At 32.9% G+C, this 26824-nt stretch overlaps 2 protein-coding genes across 7 annotated transcripts in view; one reads left to right on the plus strand and one right to left on the minus strand.

The window, feature by feature from the left end:
• Positions 1–1593: 1593 nt before the first annotated feature.
• Positions 1594–5229, minus strand: LOC128209525 (39S ribosomal protein L49, mitochondrial-like). The gene is made up of 4 exons (XM_052913578.1): positions 5114–5229; positions 3874–4153; positions 2151–2275; positions 1594–1825 (listed from the first exon to the last, which is right to left on the minus strand). Exons 1-4 carry the CDS (start codon positions 5198–5200, stop codon positions 1679–1681), a joined length of 639 nt encoding a protein of 212 aa, XP_052769538.1. The 5' UTR covers positions 5201–5229; the 3' UTR covers positions 1594–1678.
• A 6452-nt stretch (positions 5230–11681) lies between these two features.
• The window catches only part of LOC128208910 (disheveled-associated activator of morphogenesis 1-like), a 43229-nt gene continuing 28086 nt past the window's right edge, over positions 11682–26824 (plus strand). The window contains exons 1-3 of one of the 6 annotated variants that reach the window (XM_052912608.1): positions 11682–11832; positions 16468–16630; positions 25678–26164. In XM_052912608.1, the coding sequence (XP_052768568.1) occupies positions 26009–26164 (156 nt within the window). In that variant the 5' untranslated portion in view covers positions 11682–11832; positions 16468–16630; positions 25678–26008. Of the gene's footprint in view, positions 11833–16010; positions 16147–16467; positions 16631–21780; positions 21916–21993; positions 22285–25146; positions 25295–25677; positions 26165–26824 lie in introns of those variants that run through there. The other 5 variants (XM_052912614.1, XM_052912610.1, XM_052912611.1 and 2 more) reach the window with 5 other exon arrangements.

The raw sequence follows: 26824 nt of genomic DNA on the forward strand, positions 1-26824 counted from the left end.
TGAAAATTAGGTTCTTTTTGCAGCATTGAACAAATACAATTGAGGCATACAAGAATTCACTGTACCTATATACTCCATTGTGCAACTATTCCTTTGTGAATAAGAGGTGAGGTTCTCTACCAAGTTCTCTATACAGCATATATGTGGATGTACTTTTTCTTGATTTGATTATTTTCCTTAAACATTATAATTGTATTTTATATTTTTTATAGATCTTGATGTTCTGGAAACCTAAAATTTTACAAGAAGTGTCAATATAGGAACAATAGTATGATCAAATTATTTTAGTTGGAGGTGAGGTCAATGGAAAAAACAAGGTTATTATTTTTTCTGTAATAGAAAATTAACAGCTTTTCTTCCTTGTATGGCTATAAAAACGTTCTTTGGCTTATCATTAATATTAACCATTGGGGTTAAATACCTTGCCTATATACTTATAGTTATTTCAAGTTCCTCATTGTCAAATGTAAAAGCATCTCATGATTAAGGAAAATGATCTATCTTATGATCTCCTGTTTGCTCCCCCCGCCATATACCATGAATTTTGTTTAATTTACCTGAAGCTTCCAATGTTCACAAAAGTCATTGAAATCTTTCAGACATTTCTGAAATTCAGTTGGTGTTCTGGCCAGTATAAATGAATCATCGGCATACAAATGACAAAAAAAAGGTTCAATTGTCCCTCAAATACTCAACAGTTGCACTGTCATTAGTTTGAATATCTAGAAATGATTAAGATCTTAGGAAAAAAGTATCTGTGAAGTGTTTTCACCTTGGCGATGTTCTTTATTACATGCAAAAGTCACATCAGTGTTTCTATTTTATAGTTTGACACAAGAATTTGTTTAACCTAAGTCAATCAGGGGCCATAACTTGTATTAAGGATAATATGGAGTTATGTAACCTCATTTTGTGATGGTCCTGAACAACTGTGTGAAGTATTAAGTCAATTGAATGAAGGGTATAAAAGTTATCAATTAATATCCCAACCTGCCCTAAAACTTTAACCTAAGTTCCATAGTCAATCAGGGGCCATAATTTGTATAAAAAGATAATGTGGTGTTATCTAACCTCATTATGTGATAACCCTGAACAACTGTGTGAAGTATTAAGTGAATTGAATGAAGGGTATTGGACTTATAAGTGAAAATCACAACTTGCCCTAAAACTTTAACTTAAGTCAATCAGGGGCCATAACTTGTATTAAGGATAATATGGAGTTATGTAACCTCATTGTGTGATGGTCCTGAACAACTGTGTGAAGTATTAAGTTCATTGAACGAAGGGTATAGAAGTTATTAATAAATATCCCAACCTGCCCTAAAACTAAGTTCCATAGCCAATCAGGGGCCATAATTTGTATAAAGGGTAATATGGATTTATCTAACCTCATTATGTGATGGCCCTGAACAACTGTGTGAAGTATTAAGTCAATTAAATGAAGGGTATTGGAATTATAAGTGAAAATCCCAACTTGCCCTAAAACTTTAACTGGACGCCGACGCTGGGGCGAGTAGTATAGCGCTCCTTATTCTTCGAATAGTTGAGCTAAAAAATAATAAAGAGAATGATAAAAGTAATAACAACAAGAACTGTATGTCTCAAATTATCAGTTTATGTATGAAATGAAATACAGTGAAAGGCTCATAACAAATTGTCCATCATAAGCACTCACACACTAAAATCCTTTATCTAACAAGAATTTTGCAACATTTTCCAAATGGTTTCCACGGAAACGGATAAATCTTCCTACTTCATGCACTTGAATGTCCACCTTCTTCCCATGTTTCTCTAACAAGTAAGCCCCAGCATCATCTCTGAGTTTCTGGAAACAAAAGACGTTGGCAAAGCTTTTTCAGTCAAAAAAAGGCATTCAAAGCAATCAGGGGCCTTGCTTCACAAGTTTTTTTTTTTCTACTTTAATGCTAATGCTATGATAATAACTGTATAAAAACAGACAAGCTACTATTTTAATATGAAATGGCTTTAAAATGTCTACAGAGACAAACCTAGCAGTCTAGCAGTCAAACACTTAACAATGTCTGAATGAGTCCAACACTGAACAGACACTTTGAGGTACACAAGACAACAGACACAGATTACATCAATATTATCATTACTTATAAACCAATAAAAAACCCAAAACAAACCCAAATGTCCCCATATATTCCGCGGATCTTGGTTGTTTCTCTACCATGGAAGTGCTTTCTGTAGTAAACTGGCAACATGTGATTCCTGGTCCGATGTACTCCATACACAGATGGCTGAAGACCCTCTAGTATAAAATATATAACATATTTTTGAATACAGAGATTTAAACACTTCTGCAGCATTCACACTCATACACCATGTCACGTAGTAACTAGTTAACGTTACAAATTTTAAGCTGTAAAATATAATAGCATATTTGACAGTTAACATGCATTTTAATAGCAAACTACAATAATTCATCATTAAAAACAGCTGTACCATTTCAATTTTGCATCATATTCACAATCTAAAAGCATTATTAAATTACCGTATCATACTATGCATAGGACGCACCTTTTTACCCCAGAATATTGTCTAAAAAACTGCCTGCCTCCTATTTTTTGTATTAGGATTTTATCAGTTTTTCTCAAGTCCATTTCAGGCCGAAAATGTCGGACTGGAGACGAACGCGGTAATGGTAAGTACCAGTACTGTGTCCACCAAAGAGAACAACTGACATAGGTAAAATCACGCTAGTTAACACATGCATAAATATGTTGAATGTTTAATTTAAAATGATTTATTGAGAACTAAATTGAAAACAAACAAGAGTGTTTTTTTAAAAGGGCACTACTCACAAAAACTCAATGTGAGTCAAGCGCTTTAACTGGATTGAATTACAACGGCAACAGAAAATCAGGATATAATGTAAATATCAATTAAACGTTGTTCACGATTTTAACGTTTCCATATTTTACAAAATATTTTGTCGCATGTAACTGTTTTAAAATTATAATTTAGGAATGACAGTGCATACCGCAAAGTAGCCTTATTGTCACTTTCAAATCTTTCAAATGTGCGAAGCTGTGAAATCACCCACTGTCTGTCATTAGAAAAACATCAATAAAACAAATGAATAAATTTATATTAACAAAGAAGCACATTTTAGTTTGCTATAAAATTTAATACCGCATGGTTTATATTGACCTTTGGGCCTAAAAAAAATTACATTTGGTTCGGGTTACCCGACCCTACCTACGGAATAGGCGCCGACCCTAACATTTTTATAGTCAGTTTGAAAAAAAATAATGAAAAACTAAAAAAAAAAAAATTTTTTTTTTTTATTTTAACACCATTCTCCAATGATGAAAATGACATTCTTATATAAAACCCTAATAAAAAAAAAAAAAAAAAAAAAAAAAAAATTGAAAAGGATGTAACCCTAACCAAACAATTTATTTTTTTTGGCCTTGCCTTTATCATGATCCCAAAAACTAAATCGTCAAAACATATATGGCAGATACTGGACTTACCGAAATACGTTAAATCACCGAAATACGAAGATAATTACCGAAGCACACAAGAAAGATATTGAAATAGGCCTAATATTCAAACAAATTTATTTATTGTTTTTCATTTAATATATGTTATAAATGCCTCACCATCCTCAATTTTTCGGCTCCTTTTATACATTTATACATTGTCCCATCTTTTGTATTAGGGGTTTTACCCGTTTTCTCACCATGAATCCTATGAATGCTAGCTTCCTATACATAGTATAATACGGTATGTACTTGCATAAGAAAGTTTTTCAAGTTTTTGCACAATTCTTACAACAGCAAGAAATATAAAATGTAAACTTAAGACAATATTTTCAAAGATGTGAACAATTTAAGTCCTAACCATTAGGTGGTACCCAGCCGGAAGGAGTTGGGTATTGTTCGTGCTCTGGGGGATATGGAACTGTTTTCTGGGGCAAAATTCTTTCTACATGTTCCCATTCTGCGGTAGATATTTCGACATCTGGATATTCAGCCTGCAGGGAGCGTTTTGCCGTTTCTTCAGGAAAGTATGGGGCAGTGTAGTCATGGAAATGGTTTGGATCTTGTTCTTCTAGGTCTTGAGCGTCTAAGTCTTGAGTGTTAGAGCTCCTTCCACTGTTGGAATTGCTTCTGGCAAGACGCTGTAATAAATAAAAGACTGCCTTCTATTAAAAATGATAGAACTCATTCACAAATCAGATCACAACTCAGTGATATAAATAGATAATAATTGCAGAAAAAGATCGTTGTAGTGTTAAAAAGTATTTTGGTTTTAGTGGGGTGCTCGGCCATGCTAATTACACCCAATCCACAAGGTCTTCAGGTCACTTTAACAAAATTGGTGGATATTTTCACTTCTCAAAAATATAGTTATAACATCAGCTGATAATATCAATCAACTATTCACACAATAACATAGTCCATATAAACAGCTGCTTCAGAGTCTTAGAGGATTTTTGTTTTGATGACTCTAAGCGACCATATACCACTTTCCTAGGCAAAAATTAGTTCCCAGTGCTTAGTATATCGAACGGCAAGATGACCTGCTTAAAATGGTGCTTTTCCAAAATTGTGATGCTTTGTTGACACAAGCTGATCTGAATAAGTGTTTCATGAAACACCAGTGTTATAAGAGAAAGGTATTGGCTATAGAAATAATTTATGTGTAACTTTTGTGTTTTTATTTAACTACGCTGTGTTAATGTGGAGTTACAGTCAAATAAAATATTTTACATTGGAATAAATCAGTTGACTTGTGGCGTTAAGGGTACAAAGTGAATATCCAAATGTTAAAACAGTTCCTTAAATGCACATTACTGTGGCTAGCAACAACAAAGCCATAATTTAGTGAACAAGCATTGTTTATACTAATGAAAATTGTGGTCTTCAAGGATTTTTTTTTATCAAATATCAACATGTGTCGAAGGGTTCCAACCGTCAGTATGTTAGTTCTAACACGCCTAATGATTTGCCACACTTCATTTCTTCAAACAAAAAGTGCGTTTTACAAAAACATGAACTAGTCCAATTATGCGACTGGAGAAAAAATTGACAGCTGATTTTATATGCAAATAGTGAGGTAAAACAGCAGAATAACTTACAACCAGACTACAGACTCTGACTTGGTGTTTATGTTGAAGAAAGTTTTGTCCAAGTGCACGAAAACTTCTGACCAAGGGCGCAGCCATTTTGTGCTACTGAGAAATTATTTTATTGTGAAAATCGCATTTCCCGCCTTGTGTCAAAAATGTTTTACGTCTGGACATGGCAAGGGTTCCTGACAATAGATAAGCGTGACATGTTGACCACTCCAGTAAACAAATGATGACCGTTTTCTTTTCCTTTTTTAAGGATGCACACACATGATTTTGGATGAATATTCAGTCCTAAGTTGTACAGTATTTGTTAATTGCTGAGGGGCCAGAGTGTGGCATATCAATGTGCCTAGAGAGACAAGAAATACTCTTAAATCATTCTTAAATCATGCACCATCCAAATGAAAGCTAAATACATTTATGGCCCTTGTCTTGAAAAGTTAACTGGTTAAAAAACATTTGTTACTAAAAATTCATTATATTCAATGCAGTGCCTACTGTTACACCGAAAGTGTGAACGTCCATATTCTACACTAATAATCTACATCTATCATGCGTTTTCAGTCCAGTTCTGATCAAAGGGAACGTGCATGAGCTGGTAATGAAGCTTGCCTCTCAGGGTTGAAATTTTACATGTGGACTGGAAAACATTGATTGATATTTTGTCCTTGGATACCTTATAATATAAATTCATCCAAATAAACATAGAAATTGCATTTTTGTACATTAAAACAAAAAGCTTGTGTCACGGACCTGCTTGTGTGATGTTGTTTACTGACGTCCTAATATGTAGTGACGCTGTTAGATATATATTATGTCAAATTGTTACTCTCAAAATCATGATTTTGAAGAATATTTTTTTCAGTTTTAATTTATAGTCTTCTCTATGTGTGTATATATATATATTGATGTCAAATTGTTACTATAAAAATCATGATTTTGAAGAATATTTTTTTCAGTTTTAATTTATAGTCTTCTGTATGTGTGTATATATATATTTATTTCGCTTGATGAAATGACATCATTTTATTATCATAAACAATACTACAAAGGAAATAAGAAATGGTGCGTTATTGTGTGCAATTTATCTGGCATGGCTTATTAATTCACTACAAGAAATGGCGTACAAGAAACACATTGCAACTATATTATATAGTCTATATATTTTTCTTAATGTTGGAAAACAATGTTTAATGAAAAAAAAAACTGATTTAATATTGACATATGCTTGTCATGCTGATAAATATCAATCGACAATATTTGTTTAATTCTAAACTTTTTTGGGGGATCTTGCTGTATTCTGTTAAGTAAATAATCTTTTATTTGGTATTACATGCATCATGCTGTGTTTTCTGCTTGACAAAAAGTTTGATCATTATCTTTAAAGATTAGACACGGCAGCTCTAAATGACACATGTCAGAAATGACTTTGTATTCTATTGACCCATATCTCTAATAATCAATGACAACCTAAATTGTTCATCTATACACTAATACTAATAAAAGAGGTCAAATTTAAGAAATGTACAAAATAAGCATTCCAGTGTTTTATTTGAGCTGTTTTATATATAAGCAACAATTTATTAAATAAAACATTAAGAAGAAAAAAATCAAATTCATTGTAATAACTTACATGAATGAGTTACGCCATGACATGAAAATATTATTTTATTTTCCAAAATCTAGGTGAGTTGTGACAGATGACATCTATGATTGTAAGAGGCTGAAAAGTGGACATATGAACACCACAATGAGACATCTTAATGATCACTACCCGTGTAAGTATGTTACCCGCTAAGAACGTCGTAAGTAAGTCATCAAGCTTCTGTCATAGCTGGTATTTTAGCCTCGAGTGATTCTTGTATAATAACATTTAGACTATCAATGGTATATCACTTGAATAAAATGTTCGCTTAAAACCTACATGAACAACCTTTGATGGTGATTCTTTCACATGAAAGATCTATTTACCTCAAATGTTAGTGTGTTGTTTTTTTCATGAAAAAGATAAGATTTACTTTAAATAATCTTGATAATGATAAAAGTAAAGCAAAATTGACAGTGCTGCAAACTATTATTTTTCATTGTTTTTCAAAGTAATAAATTCCTCTTTTAGGGGTATTGTGAAGATTCAAGATGGATTAAAACAAGCAATTGGTGGACATAACAGAGGTTAGAATAAATTTCGCATTTATATAGGAAATCATTATTATACATTACTAACTCATTGGTCCAATAAAAAGCATAATTAACTAGTTATTTTCTCAAATATTTAGTAATATAATTGCACAGTTGGTGCAAGAATGTGGATTGTCAGTTTACTGAGTGAATATTATTGTTGTATAACTTCTTAGTTTTATCTTGGCTGCTTGAAATAATGAATAATCAAAATAACAAGATTACTTTTAAAACAAACAAAATTGTTGTTGTCTGCGTCATAGTTGTGCAGGTATTGCCATAGCCTTGATGTCGTCTGCATCATAGTTGTGCAGGTATTGTCATAGCCTTGATGTCATCTGCATTATAGTTGTGCAGGTATTGTCATAGCCTTGATGTCGTCTGCATTATAGTTGTGCAGGTATTGTCATAGCCTTGATGTCATCTGCGTCATAGTTGTGCAGGTATTGTCATAGCCTTGATGTCGTCTGCATCATAGTTGTGCAAAGTCTTTAGCCTTGTCCATAACTCAAAAACAGTTCAAGGGATTGAAATAAAACTTGGATGTTGCCAGACTCAATACGCACATGTAGAGCAAAGCACATAACTCTTGCCTTAATGATTATTGAGTTATGCCCCATGTTTGAATGTAAAAAAAACAAGATCAGATGGGCGTTGATGTTCACTCAGCAGTGCTCTTGTTTAATTTGATAACATAAATTGAAAAAAATTGCTACAAAAGGAATTATGAGTGGACAGCATCAAAAAAGGAAATCTCTTGTGATATCTCAGGACTTTTTAAGTATAAAATGCACAAAATGGAAAGTATGTACACACAAACATCTTCCTGTCTTTTTCAAATGTTCCATCTAAGGAAGTAATATGTGTGTTACATTGAAACCTTTTTTGAGATAAGGCTCATATATTTTACTTGATTTAAAATCTATCAAATTCTTACTTTGATTTTTAGATAGTGGTTTATAAAGAACAAGTATGAAGATAACGTTTTGTAAAGATTTTGCACAAAAAAAATAATCCACAAAACAAGCTGGATAGAAACATTATTCTCCAACAGGCATAGGTGTGGCTGATGTGAAAGGCAAGTACTTTTTCTTATTTAATAGTGCAAATATAGACAATTTTTCATGCGGTGATTATCTTGAAAAGGTTTAGAACTGATAAACAATGAAAAAGAACAGCAGCAGTCAGCTACCCCTAGTAACTACAACAGACAACCAAAAGGAATGGTGAGAGACATGGCTGAAAGCTGATATGATTAATGGAGCAGACCATAGACAAGTGTTCTCCAGCATCATACAGGGATTTTCAGGTAGCTACATCCACCATCACATCTGAGAGGACTGGCAATACAGGTTTTCGGGGTGGATTCTACTTGGAATATATATTTGTAGAGGCCCTGATATTTTTCTTTTTAGAAAGATGTGGTATTGTCATAGGGGCTTGGTTTTTTATTGGTTGCTTGTAGTTTAGGAAGAAATAAATGTTGACCATGAAACTTAAAGCTATGTTTAGCTTTATGTTCATTAAGAGTGAAACATTTTTGCTGATTGGTGATTCATTCTACCAGTATTGTTTTTGGAAAAAAAACATTGTTTATGCAATCATTTAGTGTCACTGCTTCTTTGTTTTTGTTCTAAAAATGAAATATCATCAGTGTTGGTTGCAGTTCATAGCATGGAATGTGACCAGTATATCAAACCTTAAGTCATGCGAACAGTACCTGAGCTCTTCAGCCATGTAGACCATATACAAGTCTTAAGCCATATGAACAGTATCTCAATTACTCATCCATGTGAACAGTATCTTAACCCTTTAGCCATGTGATCAGAATGTCTACCCTTTAGCCATGTGAACAGTATCTCAACCCTTCAGCCATGTGATCAGAATGTCTACCCTTTAGCCATGTGTACAGTATCTCAATTCTGCATCCTTTTGAACAATATCTCAACTCTTCAGTTGTGTGAACAGTATCTCAACTCTTCTGTTATGTAAACAATATCTCAACACTTCAGTCATGTGAACAATATCTCAACTCTTCATTCATGTGAACAGTATCTCAACTCTTCATTCATGTGGACAATATCTCAACTCTTCAGTCATGTGGACAATATCTAAACTCTTCTGTCATGTGAACAATATCTCAACTCTTCATTCATGTGAACAATATCTCAACTCTTCAGTCATGTGGACAATATCTCAACTCTTCAGTCGTGTGAACAGTATCTCAACTCTTCAGTCGTGTGAACAGTATCTCAACTCTTCAGTCGTGTGAACAGTATCTCAACTCTTCAGTCGTGTGAACAGTATCTCAACTCTTCAGTCGTGTGAACAATATCTCAACTCTTCAGTCGTGTGAACAGTATCTCAACTCTTCAGTCGTGTGAACAGTATCTCAACTCTTCAGTCGTGTGAACAGTATCTCAACTCTTCAGTCGTGTGAACAGTATCTCAACTCTTCAGTCGTGTGAACAGTATCTCAACTCTTCAGTCGTGTGAACAGTATCTCAACTCTTCAGTCGTGTGAACAGTATCTCAACTCTTCAGTCGTGTGAACAATATCTCAACTCTTCAGTCGTGTGAACAATATCTCAACTCTTCAGTCGTGTGGACAATATCTCAACTCTTCAGTCGTGTGGACAATATCTCAACTCTTCAGTCGTGTGGACAATATCTCAACTCTTCAGTCGTGTGGACAATATCTCAACTCTTCAGTCGTGTGGACAATATCTCAACTCTTCAGTCGTGTGGACAATATCTCAACTCTTCAGTCGTGTGAACAATATCTCAACTCTTCAGTCGTGTGGACAATATCTCAACTCTTCAGTCGTGTGGACAATATCTCAACTCTTCAGTCATGTGGACAGTATCTCAACTCTTCAGTCGTGTGAACAATATCTCAACTCTTCAGTGATGTGGACAATATCTCAACTCTTCATTCATGTGAACAGTATCTCAACTCTTCAGTCATGTGGACAATATCTCAACTCTTCAGTCATGTGGACAATATCTCAACTCTTCAGTCGTGTGAACAATATCTCAACTCTTCATTCATGTGAACAGTATCTCAACTCTTCATTCATGTGGACAATATCTCAACTCTTCAGTCATGTGGACAATATCTCAACTCTTCAGTCATGTGGACAATATCTCAACACTTCAGTTATGTGGACAATATCTCAACTCTTAAGCTTGGTGGACACGACCATTCAGAAACAGTAGAACTTAACAGAGTGAATGTGTCTCAACATTATGTGTTTGCTTTGATTACATTTTGGTTACATTTTGTTTTGTACTCATGTAAGGTAAGCATATTTTTTTTTGAGTCAGACATTAAAGGGTGAGGGCAGATATAAATTTTGACAAAGGCAAAATGACTTGCCAGATTTTAACATTGGGAATCAATAAGTCTGAAACCAAATAATATAGGTGTTTCCTACTGTCTGCCAAATTTCAGAAACAGGCCGGGCTATTGTTGCAAGATGCTGGAGGTCTATAATTGCAGGCTATTGTGAGAAGTGCCCACTAAATTCTCCCAACAGACACCTTCCAGTTATTCTTTTACAAGATCTGGTCTATCTTGTTAGTGTTGAGGTTTTATAAATCCACTATTCAATAAATATAATTGGATTTGATTATCATGGCTAGCATACGGACTTACGGAGACTGAAGATGATATTCATCATGTATGGGGGATTATTCTTCTTTTGTCTCTGGTATTATATGATTACTTTTGTTCAAGTTTTTGTTCAGAACTTAGCTGTGAAATTAATTGTGAATAATAATTGCTTGTTTATATATTGCATGATTTATTTATGGATTGATAATTCCATTAAAAGATGGTGTGTTTTTGTACAATAGACCATTATAAGTATTGTTCAGAATTGATGTTTAGAATTTTTAGTGCAAGTAACTGGTAAAGTTTATTATAGTTCAGTTTAAGTAATTAGATATATCATTTTCTGCCTAATTTATAAAAGTGCTCAGTTATTGAAATAATTTAGAAAATAATGTACATGTAGCTGTGTGCTTAATTAAGTACAAAGCCATAAATAAAGATAATTTAATCTTTAGACCCCCTGCATTATATTGTATTTACGTGTATTGAAAGTGCCTTTGATTGACAGGTAACTGGACACTTATTATGTCAGGTATGTAATTATGACAAATGTTTGTTTGTAAATGTCATATTGACAGAAGTGTTTTGGTATATTAATTAGTGTAGCGGTTACTGCCATTAACGAGAGTTCTTAAGATGGTGACATTATATTGTATCATGGACTGTTTTTCTGGTCTATTTCACTTATAAGTAAGGTGTGTTAAATATTGAGTAAGTGTTAACGTATGTCAAGGAAGTGTTTTTAAATATCATTAAGGAAATATTTAAGTATTAGAGATTTTGTGGTATATATGTATCACATTGGCTTGATAGAAAATGAAGAAAAGTGATGTAGTCTTTCTATGCTGTGCAAAAGTTTACATTGTGTTTCTTCTAGAACTTGACTGTATTTTAAACAAGTTTTACAGGATACCTTCTTTTTTTCACGACTGTAAGTACAATAATGTATCGTCTTTTTTTATGTATTTAATGTATTTATCACAAGTATCAGAACCTGACTTTAAATGAAGTGAATTTATTCATTTAGAATACATTTTAAACATGAAATACTTAGCAATCTTGTATTTTGCAAACAGACAAAGTTTAATGCAGTCATTCATTCTTGAATTAAAAGCTTTGAAGTTAAATGGCCATTAAGCAATTTAGAATTATCTTTAACAGTTGAAATGCCTTAAATAATGTAAACTGGTTTTATTTCACACAGGTTTATTTTTTTGGGATATTTTGCAAACCCATAAGATTGGAATTTAAAATTCTAGCAAATATTTTATCATTGTTTTCATACAATGAAATATTGGCATAACATATTTTAAATGTTGTGAAATCAATGAAAACCTTTTTTTTCTAATAATGGGCCTCGCAAAATTGAACTAATATACACTACTTAAATGCTGAGGACCACACGGTCATCTTTGCTAGGATATTAGTAAGTCCACCAAATGCTAACCTATGGTCGGTCACCTTCAAAAGTGCCCCATGGGTATACTACATTATAATCACATCAGTCGAAAATTTGATATAACATTGGCTTGCAAATCTGATGTATAAGGTATTTGTTACAGTCTAATAATTCCAATATCTGATTTTTTGTAAGATGTCTGCTTTACCCAATTTGTTTTATGTGTTTATAATTAGGGCAGTTTTGTGGCGATTTTTAATGCTTGTTTGTTGGACACCATTACAGTAAATGGCCAAAAAAATAACTGACAAGTTGATATGGTAATAAAGTCTGCATCAAGTGATGTTGTGTAGGTGTTTTGTAAAAGTTGTACAAGATTGTTAAAAATGTAAATCTTGATAAAGATTGACAAAAATTTTAATTACTATTGGCTTGACACGGATTTCCTATCTGATTCATAATTAACTAATGAAATGAAATGATAATAGAAATATATATTTTTTTTCTATAAAAAATTATCAGCTCTTAATTTTGCATCTCTGTTGATCTATTTGCAAAATATGTAGCTTGAAAATGTTTTTTTTTCCTCGATGTAAATTTAAAAATTGTATAAATTAAATTTGCATGGACTTTGTATAGAAATTGGGCACTGACTTCTACCTCAAACAAACAGAGCTTGATTGACGTGTTTCGGGAAATCATGTCTGCACTACACACAATCCAATTATATACTGTGACAAGATCACGAATAGTGTGTTAGTTACTAAGTAAGTTCACTAGAACTACATTGTATTCTTGGTACTTACCATATTTACATAATTGACATTAAAAGCCTAATGAATATTATTGTAATCTTACCTATGTACATATCGTAATAAATTGATTGCTTTTTCGGAGGAATATTTGCGAGTAGTTACAATATCTATTTTAAAAGTAACGGCTGAATTGGTCAGTTTAGGCAAATCTATTTGAAATTTTTCATTTCGATTTTTGTCACTCATAAAAATTGAACCGATATACTTATTCTTGTCTCAAATTTTGGTTGATTTTACAACGCACCAGTTAGAGATTTATAGGTCAATACACTAATTCCATGTAAAATGTTATAAATAAAAATAAATGTTTTAAACTCTTAAAATTAAGTAATAATCGTCTTTGATCTTGTTAAGTTGTTTATGAGCTACTGAATTTTATCATAATTTAAATTGTTCCCTTCTTTAGTTTTGCTTGGTAACTGACCATCAAAGATTGACTGTGTTGGTCTTCCCTGTAGGTTGCACTGATTTGACCACATAGTTCAGATATTTCTTAAATATAAACACTGATAAATTGTTCTTGTAAGAAAATAAAACTTCAATTGATAGCATTGTTATTTCAAGTCCTTGATAAACGGTTATTTCAAAGTTAATCATCAAAAAGACTGTTGTGGGATTTTTATGGGGTTTGCGCATAAACGGAACACTAACTCAGTTGTTCATCTGGTCGAGTCGTGTTTCATTAAATATGTTTACATCATAGTTTGGTCAAATCTCACCCCTTTCATATCCCATCTGTCAAAAGTGACACTTGGTAAATAGATTTAGCGCTTGTAATTTTTCAAGTGACCGAAACTGGTCAAGGGGGTGTGGAAAGTCATTATTACGATTATACATTTCTAGCTACTGGATTTCAGCCTCTTTTGTAAAGGTGTGAATCGCTTGAAGCTATATTATAAGTTGTAATAAATTCTTTACTTTTACCTCTAGTGGGTCTTTAAATGGCTTTACAATTGGCGTTTTAATTCCTAAGCAGATTAGTGCAGGAATGGTTGGATTTGCGTTGTTTATTTACTAATTTGGATTAATTCGTATTAACATGGTATTAAAGTAGTGATCAGCTAGATGCTGACAGTGAAGTTGAAATTTTCATTCACAACAGCTGCAAGGATTTGAAATAGAGGTAAAATTAAGGAATATATGATTGTTATTATAAATTTAATTTTAGGGCTTTGGTCACTTTTTTTGTCATGAAAAAGTTATGTAAATGCAAAAAATATCTAGTGATATGAGCGCTATTTTATTACATCTGTGATTACAAGATGATTAGCAAAGGATATTGATTGATATCAATTTGCATCTGTTTACAGTTTAGCATGTGTATGTGTGTGCAGATGTTGTTTAAAAGGCTTGAACATGTGTTTACCGAGTGAAATCAAATGATTATAAGACATAATCATAATTTTATGTTTACAATATATTTATTCATTTTATTATGTTAATTTAAGTGTGCAAGATCAAATGTCCTATGTTAGAATACTATTCTATTCCAAATTTAGTTGAATCGGAATTGTATAGAGATGTTATATCGTTAAGTGCTAATATTTCAGCAATTTATCATGCAATGATTTTTTTCAAATTCATTATTCTATTAGATTGTGTTTATAATGTTATGCAATATATATATATATATTCTTAATTTATGACTGATTATGATAAAACCTACATTATTATCAAACCTGTATGCCAGATGTTAAGTTGCTCTGATTTAGTAAGTTAACTTGGTATACAACACATAACGTGGGTTAAAGCCAGAAAGTACTAAGATATATTATAATATATATGGTCCTGGTAGCTTCTGGCATTAACCTTGCCTTAAAATATTTTTGCAGAATTATTACATTTTGTGGTAAAACATTAAAGTGGTTTTGAAAGCTTTTTGACTATCCAGCTGTGGACTTAAAGAAATATATAGGATATTTGATGCACTATTTCATGGTATGGAAATGATTTTATCTCTGAAGATTTAGGAATTTATTTGATGTGACCAAAACTTTTAAGATTTACAACTGTATGTTTCATTGTTCATACATCAAGAAGTTTTGTGCAAACAGTCATTCAGATATATGTGGAAATAATACTGCATAATTATATGTCCATTTACATGAAGGAATCATATCAGAGCATGTTAATATGTGACTTTCTTTAGAATCAGAGACAATACACTTACATGATAGTTGCAGTTCAAAATAAGAGCAAAAATGTTGGAATGATAAACACAATATTCTTTAAATCTCTAGCGATCTTGGTCAATTATTTCAATAATTTTGATCATGCAAAGTGTAGATTCCAGAATTGCATTTGTATGTATGTGCGAAATACCTCTGGTCACCTTCATATTGGTATTACTAAAGATCAACCAGTAATTACATCAGTCTTGGACACTGTTCTTTCTAGGGTATCCCTTGTAAATATCCGTAAAGAAACACCAGCTTGATGGATGCATAAATAATTATATAAAAAAGATTTATATCTCTTACTCATCATTTGTACCATTCTATTCATGAATATTTCATGTGGCCTGATTTAGAAGACCTAATTCAATAATGATAATTGCTTAGAACAATGTCCTCTCTAATTCATAGTTGTCTGCAAGGAATCAAAGCTTGAATGGTAATCCCTTTAGACTTTTAATTCTATTTCTGTTTCTTCAATGATAGAAAATAGTCCTTGAAATTGGAGATAATAGTACACACCATCAGCAAGTGCATAAAAGTTAGCAGGCATTTTAAAAGAATCAATCAATAATTCAGAGTATTTTCAGGGAGAATATTTCCAATAGTAGAGCACTATTAATCTGGTATTGGGATTTTGTGTCTGTGACATGCATGCATATCAGAATATGGTGAAAAGAAACAATTGTAGAGTGGAATTGTGGAGTTAAGGTCTCTTGGAGCAAGTCAATGGAGCCTGTTAACAGTTTTCAATGGAGACATGTTATTAAGGCACAAGAAGCAGCTGGATTTTGTTCGCTGATTGAAGTTCTGTTGGATAGATCAGACTTTCTGGGATTTTGTTTTAAGGTTTTGATGTAAGAGGTTATAATCATGTGAAAATATGAAATTAGCTTGTGAAGCTTGTTAAGTCATTAACAGATAGAAGAAATGTTTGTTTTATCTTATAAAAACAAGTGCAATTAAATTGCCAGGTTTTCCAATCACTAACTTGCAGCGTGTCAAATTTTGCATTGAAAATTTGAATGTCTTAAAGTTTGTTTTTTAGCAGATGGAATGGACTAGGTGTGCCGAGTTAAGTCAAAGTAGTCGATCTCTACACAAGAGTGCTTATTATTGCAACATTATATTGCAAATCTGTATGGTGACATGATATGGATTATGTTTTCTATTTTCAGTGTCTGCGACAGTGCATGATTGATTTGGATGTATGGATACAGGAGACAGGATTATTTAGCAGCCAGTTACGGTGACCCTCGTGTGAGCTGGATAGCATTTTCGTCCTGGATATAGGAAATGTTGCTGTCCGCTGCTTGGAATTATATAGCATAACTAGATTAGGTAAGAATATTTCATACATTATTATGAATTTTAAAGCTGTTGGGCGAAAACCATAAGGTGCTATAGCTGAGTGAGCATACATTTTTATGTAATTTAATACCTTATAGCATTAATCCAAGGAAATAATAGCTTTAAAGATCTAGGTATATCTTAGTTTAGAAGAACAACCAATAGGAATAACACTATTACTCTAAATGGTACTTTAACATTTGAAGAAATTCTCACAAAAATCATTAATTTTATTTCACCAATAAAGCAGTGATAAGCTGAGCCTGGAATGATATGTTGTGAGAAATATCACAGAACAGAGCGGCCATTCTTTTCGTTGCAAACTCACCCAAGTGCATGTATTGCATGAGACAAAGACGGATGATATTCTCAAATGAAACATTTCTTTTTTTTGTGATAATAACAAACAGGTCATTATTCAAGCACCGAACAATGAGTTCATCTTATGGCCTTAAGCTTAAGAAAGAACAGTATGGATATGGTGGGTGACATGGTGGGTGATATGGTGGGTGACTGGCTGTATGAGTCAAGGAGGCTGAATAATGGATTAAATTATCAGGGTGAACAATAAAGTTGTATTAAAGAAAAGGCAATTCTTCATTGTTGAAGCTGCATGTTAAATGATTTATACTTGTAATGAAAAATACAATACATTATTTGGTATTTAATTTAGAGTGGTGTTCTGTTATATGTATAAAGAAACATTTTTCAATTACTAAAAATTATGAAACATTTAAGCAAAAATTAATGTCTATTGTCAGTTCATGCTTTGTCAGATTTTGTTTGCACACATTATGTCATTCTTAATAAAAACATGTTGTCATCTTGTTTTATGTATGTTTTACTAATTAATTGCACTTTTTAATCAGATGTTTTACTTAACAAAAAATTATGTCAGATATATCAAACATATTTCAATGTACAAGTAGATTTTTAGTGCAAACAAGGGCAGGCCTGCTTGTTTTAAAGCAGAAGTCAGTTTTGTGTGGTGTCATATTTCTTTTCACATATATCTGTCACCTCAATTTTATCCTTAAAAGTCTTGTAGTGCAAAAATTTGTGTGGTCTCACGGCATTTCTTTTGACATACATATCCATCATCTTAATTTTATCCTTTAAAGAATTCCACCCTTTTCACCTACATATTTGGTCATTACCAACAAATTGGTCAGTTTAAATCTTATCCTTAAAAGTATTTCACCTGCATATTTGGACATTAGAAGCTCCGAGTGTTAAACGGCGGGCATCCATCACATAGGTAGACTGATTGATCAACAGGAAAGATGTCAAGACCCCTCTCTCTGTCAAAGCTAATAGATGATGCCGATAAATTGTTTAAATGTGCAAATTGGTTTCAGATGAAATTTATTTAAATGTGCATTTAGGCTAAAAGTTACAATAATTGATTCAAAGATATTCAAAGTAGAAACGTTTGAAGTAACAATTACACACCCCCACTAACATTCTTATCAAACATGCATAGGCCAACTATGATGATGAAATTGTTGCTTAACTTAACTTAACTCTGATATTTTGCAGAGAGTTATAATTCTGTATTGACTGAACATGTCTAGCCAATCTCCATATTAACAAGAACATGTTCCAAGTCCTGTGTGGCTGTAATATATGATGTAAAAAGAACATTGTCTACAAGGCCCAGATTTTCCCAGAAATGTAAAAATTGCCTATATTTCATATATATATTGAAAGCTGGAAGAAAATATTGATTAATAAAGAGAAATTATAACAGTCATGAGTTTTCTCTTGAATAAGTTGTTTTATAAGCTCTCTTTTTTAAATAAAAATATAAAATCTTTGCATGTATTCCAAGGTGGTGTGTTCAAGTTTTGGACATTCTAGATTAGAAAATAAATGTGTAACAGTGTCTCAGAAGTCTTATACAGAATTAAACATGTATTTTCCCCCACCATATTTGGACTAAAATGTGGTCTTCCTTAGGGGATAAAAAATCTGTGAAAAGTCATCCATCTTCAATGCGGAAGATATTTTTATGGTGTTTCGGAAAAAAATGGCTTCTCTCAGTTTTGGGAAGCAGGAAAGGGGAATTGATGGATAGAATGTGATTTCTGATGGGTTACGAACACTCGGAATATTGCTTGTTAATGATAAGGGCATTATATTAATCTTTGATATCTGACATTAATCTGAGATCTATGTTTGTTGGAAAAAGCCTCAGGCCATCAGATAAATAGATTTAAGATATTATACGCTTTTGTTATTTTGTTATGTATGCTATATGATCATCTGAGTAATTCAATAACTGAAATATTTGGGAAGAAAGTATATCATGTTCACTTGCTGCAAAAAATAGGATTCAGGTGATGAAATACAAGGGGAAAATGCATGCTCAAAGCTGCAATGAAATTATTGCTTTTCAGTCCCATCTCAGCTGCACTCTCACAGATATACCATTTTTTTATATATTTTTTTGTCTTGGAAAGAGCAATTTTTTGCGTATATATCTGCAAACCAATGATATATGATTTCTGACAAAGTCATTGATTTTCATATTTCCGTTCAAAAATTAATCTTTTATGGCTTAAACCGCTACTAACGGTTTAAGAAAAATGCATTAAACATCCACTTTTGAAATTCATGGATTTTCGCAAAAATTGGCTCGTTCCAAGATAAAAAATAAAAAAAATGTCAAAACGTACCATCTGTGAAAGTGCAGCTTTAAAAGTAAAGGGGAAATATTGAACCTAGTAATACTTACAGCAGATGCCTTTTCAAAAATTGGAAGACTGGGAAGATTAAGCTAAGGGCTCACCATTTTTGTCCATCTGTAAATTGAGTTTATATTCACTTATTGGAATGTTTATGAGACTTTTAACGGAAAATACTGTATATGGCTGATTATCGCACTAAACTTATTTTTTTATTTGATGAAATTAAAGAAAAGTAAGAATCTGTGCTTAACCAAATAAGCTACTTAAGCCTGTTAAGCTTGTTCATTTTCAAGAAATTGGCCCCAGGTGTTCATTTATTTTACCAGAACGATAATGGAACCAAGATTTTGGAATTTTGCGGATTGATTTTTGCAGCTTGTTTCCATTTAATTCAGCCATGTTTTCCGATTCCATGTTTACAGTTCATGGACCTCATTAATAACCTACCCTACATTGATCATAAACAGAGATACTGGAGTAATTAAATAGATCATGGAAGGAGCTGCTGTCAATGATTTGACTGATTTAACTGATTACACCAGCAAACTGTGCATCGGGGCATTATGATCAACCTTGAAACCTTTATAATGTGACTGTACATACCATTCTGGTCAGTTCAAAGGTACCTAATTATGCTTGATTTTGTCACTGACCAGAATATAAGTTCTTTTAAATATAATCACACCAAGAATAACCATCTTTCATATAGGGTATATATTGGTTCCTAGTTACAATAACCTTCAGCATGATCATTTTTCGATATATCCTAATTGCAAATTTAAGTTACTTGATTGACAATCGTTCATTCTGTGCCTACTTTGAGATACATCAATCTCATTTTAGTAATTGTAATAAATATCAACAGTGTCCAGCAGCATGGTAATGTGTTCATCTATCTTCCTCTACTGTTGACATTTCTCCGGAATAATTTACTGTATACATGTAATTAGCTGCTAAGGATCCTAATTGCATTGTCTATTTTCAATACAGCTTGCTCTTCCAATAGTGACCTTGAACTCCTTGAACTCGCCATGATGCTTTGAACTCCGATTACTTCTGTTCAATATGCCAATAATGGTGCCCGGGGTTTTCTACGCCTCCTTTTATAGTCCTGGTAATGTCTGTTTGGCATGGAAATATATTGTCATTAGGAACATGTCATGGCCTTTATATTATGCTGCAATGCTGGAAGATGGTTCTTTCAGAAACCCTGTTTGCTAGCACTTTTGTTTGAAAGAATTAGCTGAGAGATTTCAAGCTTTCAAAGAAATCAAATAGATTAAATAGTGCTTTCTGCTTCAAGTCTGTGACTGCCTCTTCTGACATGCCTATTTCAAATATAATTTGTTTGTTATGTTCAATGAAATAATTTTCTTCTGTTCAGTGCATGTTGGAAGTGACTGTACATTAAAATGTAAATATGAAAAAACTTATGAAGAACATGACACAATTGTAGAACATTTAGAATGTGTATGTTTGAAGGGCCTCTAACTGGTATTTTCATAACACTGACTAGAAAAGTAAAGAAGACTTAAATAAGAACAAGTCAATAGTGCATCTGGTGTGTGTATGAGCGATATCAAAACGGTCTATAGAGGATAGCTTAAAATTCTACCTTGGGCCAAATTAACAAGGAAGGAAGAGCAACTGCATGGCCACTTCAGAAGACAGCAGTGAAATATCTGCATGGCCACTTCAGAAGACAGCAGTGAAATATCTGCATGGCCACTTCAGAAGACAGCAGTGAAATATCTGCATGGCCACATTCGAATACATCAGTGAAATATCTGCATGGCCACTTTGGAATACATCAGTGAAATATCTGCATGACCACTTCGGAATACACCTTGAAATATCTGCATGACCACTTCGAAATACAGCAGTGAAATATCTGCATGGCCACTTCGGAATACATCAGTGAAATTTCTGCATGGCCACTTCAGAATACATCAGTGAAATATCTGCATGACCACTTTGGAATACATCAGCGAAATATCAGCTTGGCCTCTTCGGACGACAGCAGCCAAAAATCTGCATTGCCTGCACTTCGGAAGACAGCAGTGAAATATTTGCATGGCCTGGCTTCTCTTCGAAGACAGCAGTGAAATATCTGCATGGCCTGCACTTCTGACAACAGCAGTGAAATATCTGCATAGCCACTTTGTGTATTTAATTTTTAATGACAGCTGTTGATTTGGTCTGTTTAATGTATTGTTAAAAGCCAATCGAGAACCGAGTGCATAACTTGTCTAGCAGTATGAAATGTGAGTTGAGTGACAAAAAACGATATCTGAAATGAAAAAAGACTCTTCTAAATTATAATATGATATGAGTGACTATATTGGAGACATTTAAAAATCTTCCTATTGTACTTATTGCATTGTTGATCAAGATAGGTATCAGAGCATGAACATAGGTATACTGTATCTGTATCAGCGATAGGCTTGGCTTTATTTATTAGTATCCTTTGAAGCGAGTATAAACGAAATTTCATATTTTTATTTTCGAACATCTGATGTATTGTTTATCTTTTATGGAATTTTTCTGTGTTCTGAAACGGAATTTTAAGAAGCGATTATTTGATTGGTGAGGAAATAAATATTTTTGAAGTATTTGGAAGATAAATGGATTAATCGGTTTGACATATTTTCTTAAATTAAATCTCATATGATTAAAATCTGAATGTACCGAGTTGGTCAAGTTACGACAAAACTTAAGTTGATACAGTTTTGGAATTAGGAATCGTGTACTTGAGCTGTGGTTGTATCTCGATCTCATAAAGGCTTGTGTCAAAAGGATGAAGGATCTCTTATATAAGAACTGTTTTCCTTGAAATTGTCAAGTGGAATTTGACATTTGTAGCAATTAAGAGATTTATTGATAGAAAAAGAAGGAAGTGTTGCATTGTTCAAAATGTAGCATTACTATAAGAGGATGTTATTATATTTTTTGAGTGTGAGTGAACCATTTTCATGTATTATATCAAAATTAATACTATGTATAAATGCATGAGATATTGTAATTCCATTTATATGTATAATGATATGGTTGAGTATTTTAGTATTGTATGTACTTTGTATTGCCATTATATCCTGCAGGTTTAAAGATTCATTTTAAGATCCAATTTTTTAAAAGTCTTAAGAATTGTCATGAAATCTTTAAAAGTGGAAGTATGATATTAAAAAGGTACTACTTTACATTATTAAATGAGTCTGTCAGCACATTTTTTTCTGATTCATGCAACATATGAAAGCAATTTATGAGTGGTACTTACAGTTCTTTGATAATAAGGTGCAGGAAAGCCATAAAAGCAAGGGGCTCAACTTTTATAATGATGCATTGCACAGTGCTAGTGTTTATGAGAAAAACAAATTTATTATGCCGTAATTATTCTAATAGAGTAGGTTTTGCATCAACAATTCGCTTGAATGAAACAAAGGTTCAGTTGAATCTTCTCTATATAAGAGATAATTTTTATTTGTATGTTGTTGCTTGATTGTGATTATTACAAGTTATACCCCTTCAATTCACCTACTTTACCCAGTACAATAATTTGTGTATATATATAATATATACACACATTATTGTACTGGGTAGTTTAAAGCAGTCACATAGAGCTGTTTACCCTTGAATAAGGTACATATTACCAGCAATGCAAGAAAAAAAATGCTTCCATTAAAAAAAATAGGTTTCATTTTGATAAGGGGAGATGATTTCATTTCCTGAGAAATTATAGTCCCTCGGAGCATGCTAGGGGCTGTACATATTATTATGTACGGTAACAAGTTAACCCTGAGAGCGCTAAAAAAGTCTCAGACCCAGTGCACTCTGAGAACTTCATGTTGCACCTGGCACCATGAGATTTTTTACTCTGATTATTTTCATAGCAAGGCTGTCTTTGACAATTTAATGGCTTGTTATAACAAGTATGGTAGAACACATATCTGAAATTTGTGTTGCATTTTTTTTCTTTGATAATAATTGCTCATATCTAGCCTTATGGAAAACATTATAATATTTTTTATCGTTATTTTTCATGCTGAATGTGATGCTATCGAAGAGTTCATAAATGCAAAAGCCCACCCTTGGTGAATATGTGCAGATGATAATATCTTTTTTAAATCATGGGGACTGTCTAATTTTTTTGTTTCAGTTTGATTTAACTTTGTAAATAGAACTCTAGCAGACCATTAAGTTATAGGCATTGAAACTTTGAATGCAAGATATAATGTTTTCAATATTGTGCAGTTAGTGACAGTAAAGAATGTTTTAAATAATCATGCATTGTTTCTGACACATTCATATATTGAAACTTCTAACGAAAAGTTCACGACAAGTTCACGACTTGGCAAAATCTTACATTGATATTCGAGGAAGTTTTGTGAAATCCTTGTTGTTGCCTCGTTGACAAAGTGTTAAAGCTTTTGGCCATAAATAAAAAATAATCATGACTTAATCATGAATTAATGAAACTAATGGTACACGTGTTAACATAGAAAATACACACATCCATAGCAAGACCCATAACTCTGGCTTTAAAGATTGTCAAGTTATGTCCCTTGTTTGACTGAAAAAATTGCTGCTGAGCTTTGGCTTTTGCTCCAAGGCCCTCATGTTCTTGCTATCAGTTCTTGGGTAGTAATCATAAGTGCATTATATTGTGCAGAATAGAAGCCTGTGGCTCTGCATTTTGTTATAGCTAAGTGTTTTTTGGCAGACACAGCATCAAGTATTCATGATCATAAAGCCCTACAGGGTATCAATGTTGTTAGGTAATTGTCTAGAACTTCTGTGTTGTAACATTTATTGGCATTTGGATCTTGTATTTTAGGACCAAAAGCAAAATCTTATCCCGAGGGATTTAGACTATAGCTTTGAATGATTACATTGTCAGTGGGAGGGATAATTCCAAGCCATAGGAAAACTTTGGAAGGACTGTTGAATGCAAAAATACTTCCAGGAATATATTTAGGTATCCCCCCATAGCTATGAACATTTTGACATTGAAACAAAGATGTTTTTGCTTTAGTTCTTATTAATTTGTTTATTTAGCTTGATTGTTTATATATAGCTCAAAGCTGTTAGGAATCACTATTGAGTCTGTTTCCGATAGCACCATGTTCATTTTGAGAGGATAAGCAGGGGATCAGACCGATAATTTCTTGGCTGAGAGGCAGACACCTATACCACTAGACCATTATTTTTTTCCAGCATCATAATGCCTTAAACATCTTCCTTTTAAATATATGTTTAGCACTTTCTTCCTAATTGCTGTAGCCAACATGGGTCACTGCATGTTTGCTTGACGTCTATTGATGGTTGTTCTTGCTTTGACTAAGTTATAGATTGCAAAAATGGTCACTGCTAATAGGATATGTTTTATAGATTGTTATTTTTACAGTTAAATTAGAAATATTTAAAGTTATAATGTAATGTAAATATTTAAGTGGATTTCAAGTACAATTAAAAATAGAAACCTAGTCAACAATCCTTAATACTTCACAATGTTAGCCTTCAGCCAGTTAATTATTACAGTCACGCAATTACACCTCCAAAACAAGCCTCCTTTATTAATCAACGGCTGTTACTGTTATGAATGAAATAATCACCTGTATTGTACAAGCAATATATTCGGTAGTTCTTTCAAAGAAAACAATACATCAGCTAGATCACGGTACGACACATCGGGACAAAACGTATTTAATGTGTCACTGAGTACACCGTAAGAAATAAAGAAAACATTGAAACAGGGACTTTAATTCACATATTTAGGAGAAAAATGAATGGATTCAGTTGTTTTTTATAACAAAAGTCATTTTGTTGGTTCTTGATGATAGTGTTTTTCAGGAGAAATTCATGAAAACTGGAAATTAAATGATGGCATTCTTTGCATTCGTTTGAATATCTTTATGCAAAAACAATTTTTCATGTTCTGACCTTTTGAACTTTGATGTCAAATTTTATGGTAAAATAATTAATTTTTGTATTTTTTGTCGCATATTAAAATGTAAATGTATTTTAAATTGTAAATGGAGTGAATAATTTAGTCAGACTGAGCGCTTTTGTGAGTAAACTGATGTGCACTCAGAGATCTGTAACATTGATAAAAAGGCAATAAATTTGGTGTAAACATTTAACTGTGATGTTTTGATCAAGCTGTTATTAAACCTTAATTATAATATGCCATTAAACAAGTTAATTATCTCTAAACAACTGTCTGGCAGCATTAAATGTCGGGTCTAAAAAATGATGCTGTTCCTGCTTACATTTATTTACTGATATGTCACATGTTGTATTCATTTTAAAATTCACTACAAATTCTATACCTTTTCCTATTTCTATTTCCAGATCGATCAACACCAAGATAGATTGTGGGATAATACCGATCAAACAAACTAAATGACCATGAGAAAGGTCCTATAACTCCTATGAACTACATTTCAACAAGGAAAGTACCCTAACTGCAAGAAGGACTAAGCAACTGGTGAATCATACTAAGAAATAGAATTTATTCATAGTTATAGTGAAAGTCCCATAACTTCTTCAATATTCCATGACAACGAGGGAAGTGCAATAACTCCTTCAGGAATACATGACAACAGTCCAAGTCCCATAACTCCTTCAAGACGCTATGACAACAAGTGAATTCTGATAACTCCAAGAAGGACCTATAGTCGCAATGCCGGGCAAGCAGACTTTGTGTTGTTGTTTTGGCGGTCGACCGCCAGACATAAAGTACGAGATGGACGGTGCGATGACAATGAAGCCGATGACGGTCGATATCCCAATGCCGACAGATGAAAACGAACTGAACTCAAAGTTTGAAGAGCTTGTGGTAAGAACAGTTTCAGGGTATTTCAGTTTTCTATTTAATATGCTCCATGGTCGATTTTAAAATTATAAATTAGTAGGTTATAAGGACCATGTTATTTCACATGTAGAAGTGTTGTTTTTCCTGAACAATTTAGGGTGCGGGGGAATTTAGAACATATACTTTTTTTGGCCAAGCGTGAAGTTGAAATCCAAATTCCAACCGAATTAAATGACAACTATTTCACAATCAGAAAAGCCCTGGCCTGACTCCCAAAAAGGTGACAAAAAAATAATCCTGTTTAGATTAGGTTAAAAAGATGCCCTGGGCACATTCTTGTCATGATCGCATTTTCTCTTTAAATTTAAACTTATTTGTTCTGTCTAATATTGAAGGCAACTAAAATTTATCCTGTTTGAGTCTGTTTTTCTTGGGAGAAACCAACAAGGTTTTGTTTTATAGAGCTTGAAAAAAATTGCAATTCATTTTTCTAAAGAATGAAGGCGGGTCCCAGATTGGATGTAAGATGGGGAGCAACCTGGGATATGCGCACCTCCCTCTAAACGGTTTTGAGAAATGGTTGCAGTATTAACATTAAGGCAACCAATAATTTCTGTTATCAGTGTGTAAATGATGACAACTGCTATCGGAATCGTTATCATTCATAACAGTCCAGAAAATTGA

Source organism: Mya arenaria, chromosome 11, assembly GCF_026914265.1.
Source record: "Mya arenaria isolate MELC-2E11 chromosome 11, ASM2691426v1".
In the NCBI taxonomy this organism is placed as follows: Eukaryota; Metazoa; Mollusca; class Bivalvia; order Myida; family Myidae; genus Mya; species Mya arenaria.

Coding starts and splice junctions, on each gene's coding strand:
- LOC128209525 (XM_052913578.1), bottom strand. CDS start 5,200: ATGGCTGCGCCCTTGGTCAGAAGTTTTCGTGCACTTGGACAAAACTTT. Junction 2,276..3,873: donor CGGCTGGGTACCACCTAATG/GTTAGGACTTAA, acceptor ATTTTATACTAG/AGGGTCTTCAGCCATCTGTG. Junction 1,826..2,150: donor GAATATATGGGGACATTTGG/GTTTGTTTTGGG, acceptor TTTTGTTTCCAG/AAACTCAGAGATGATGCTGG.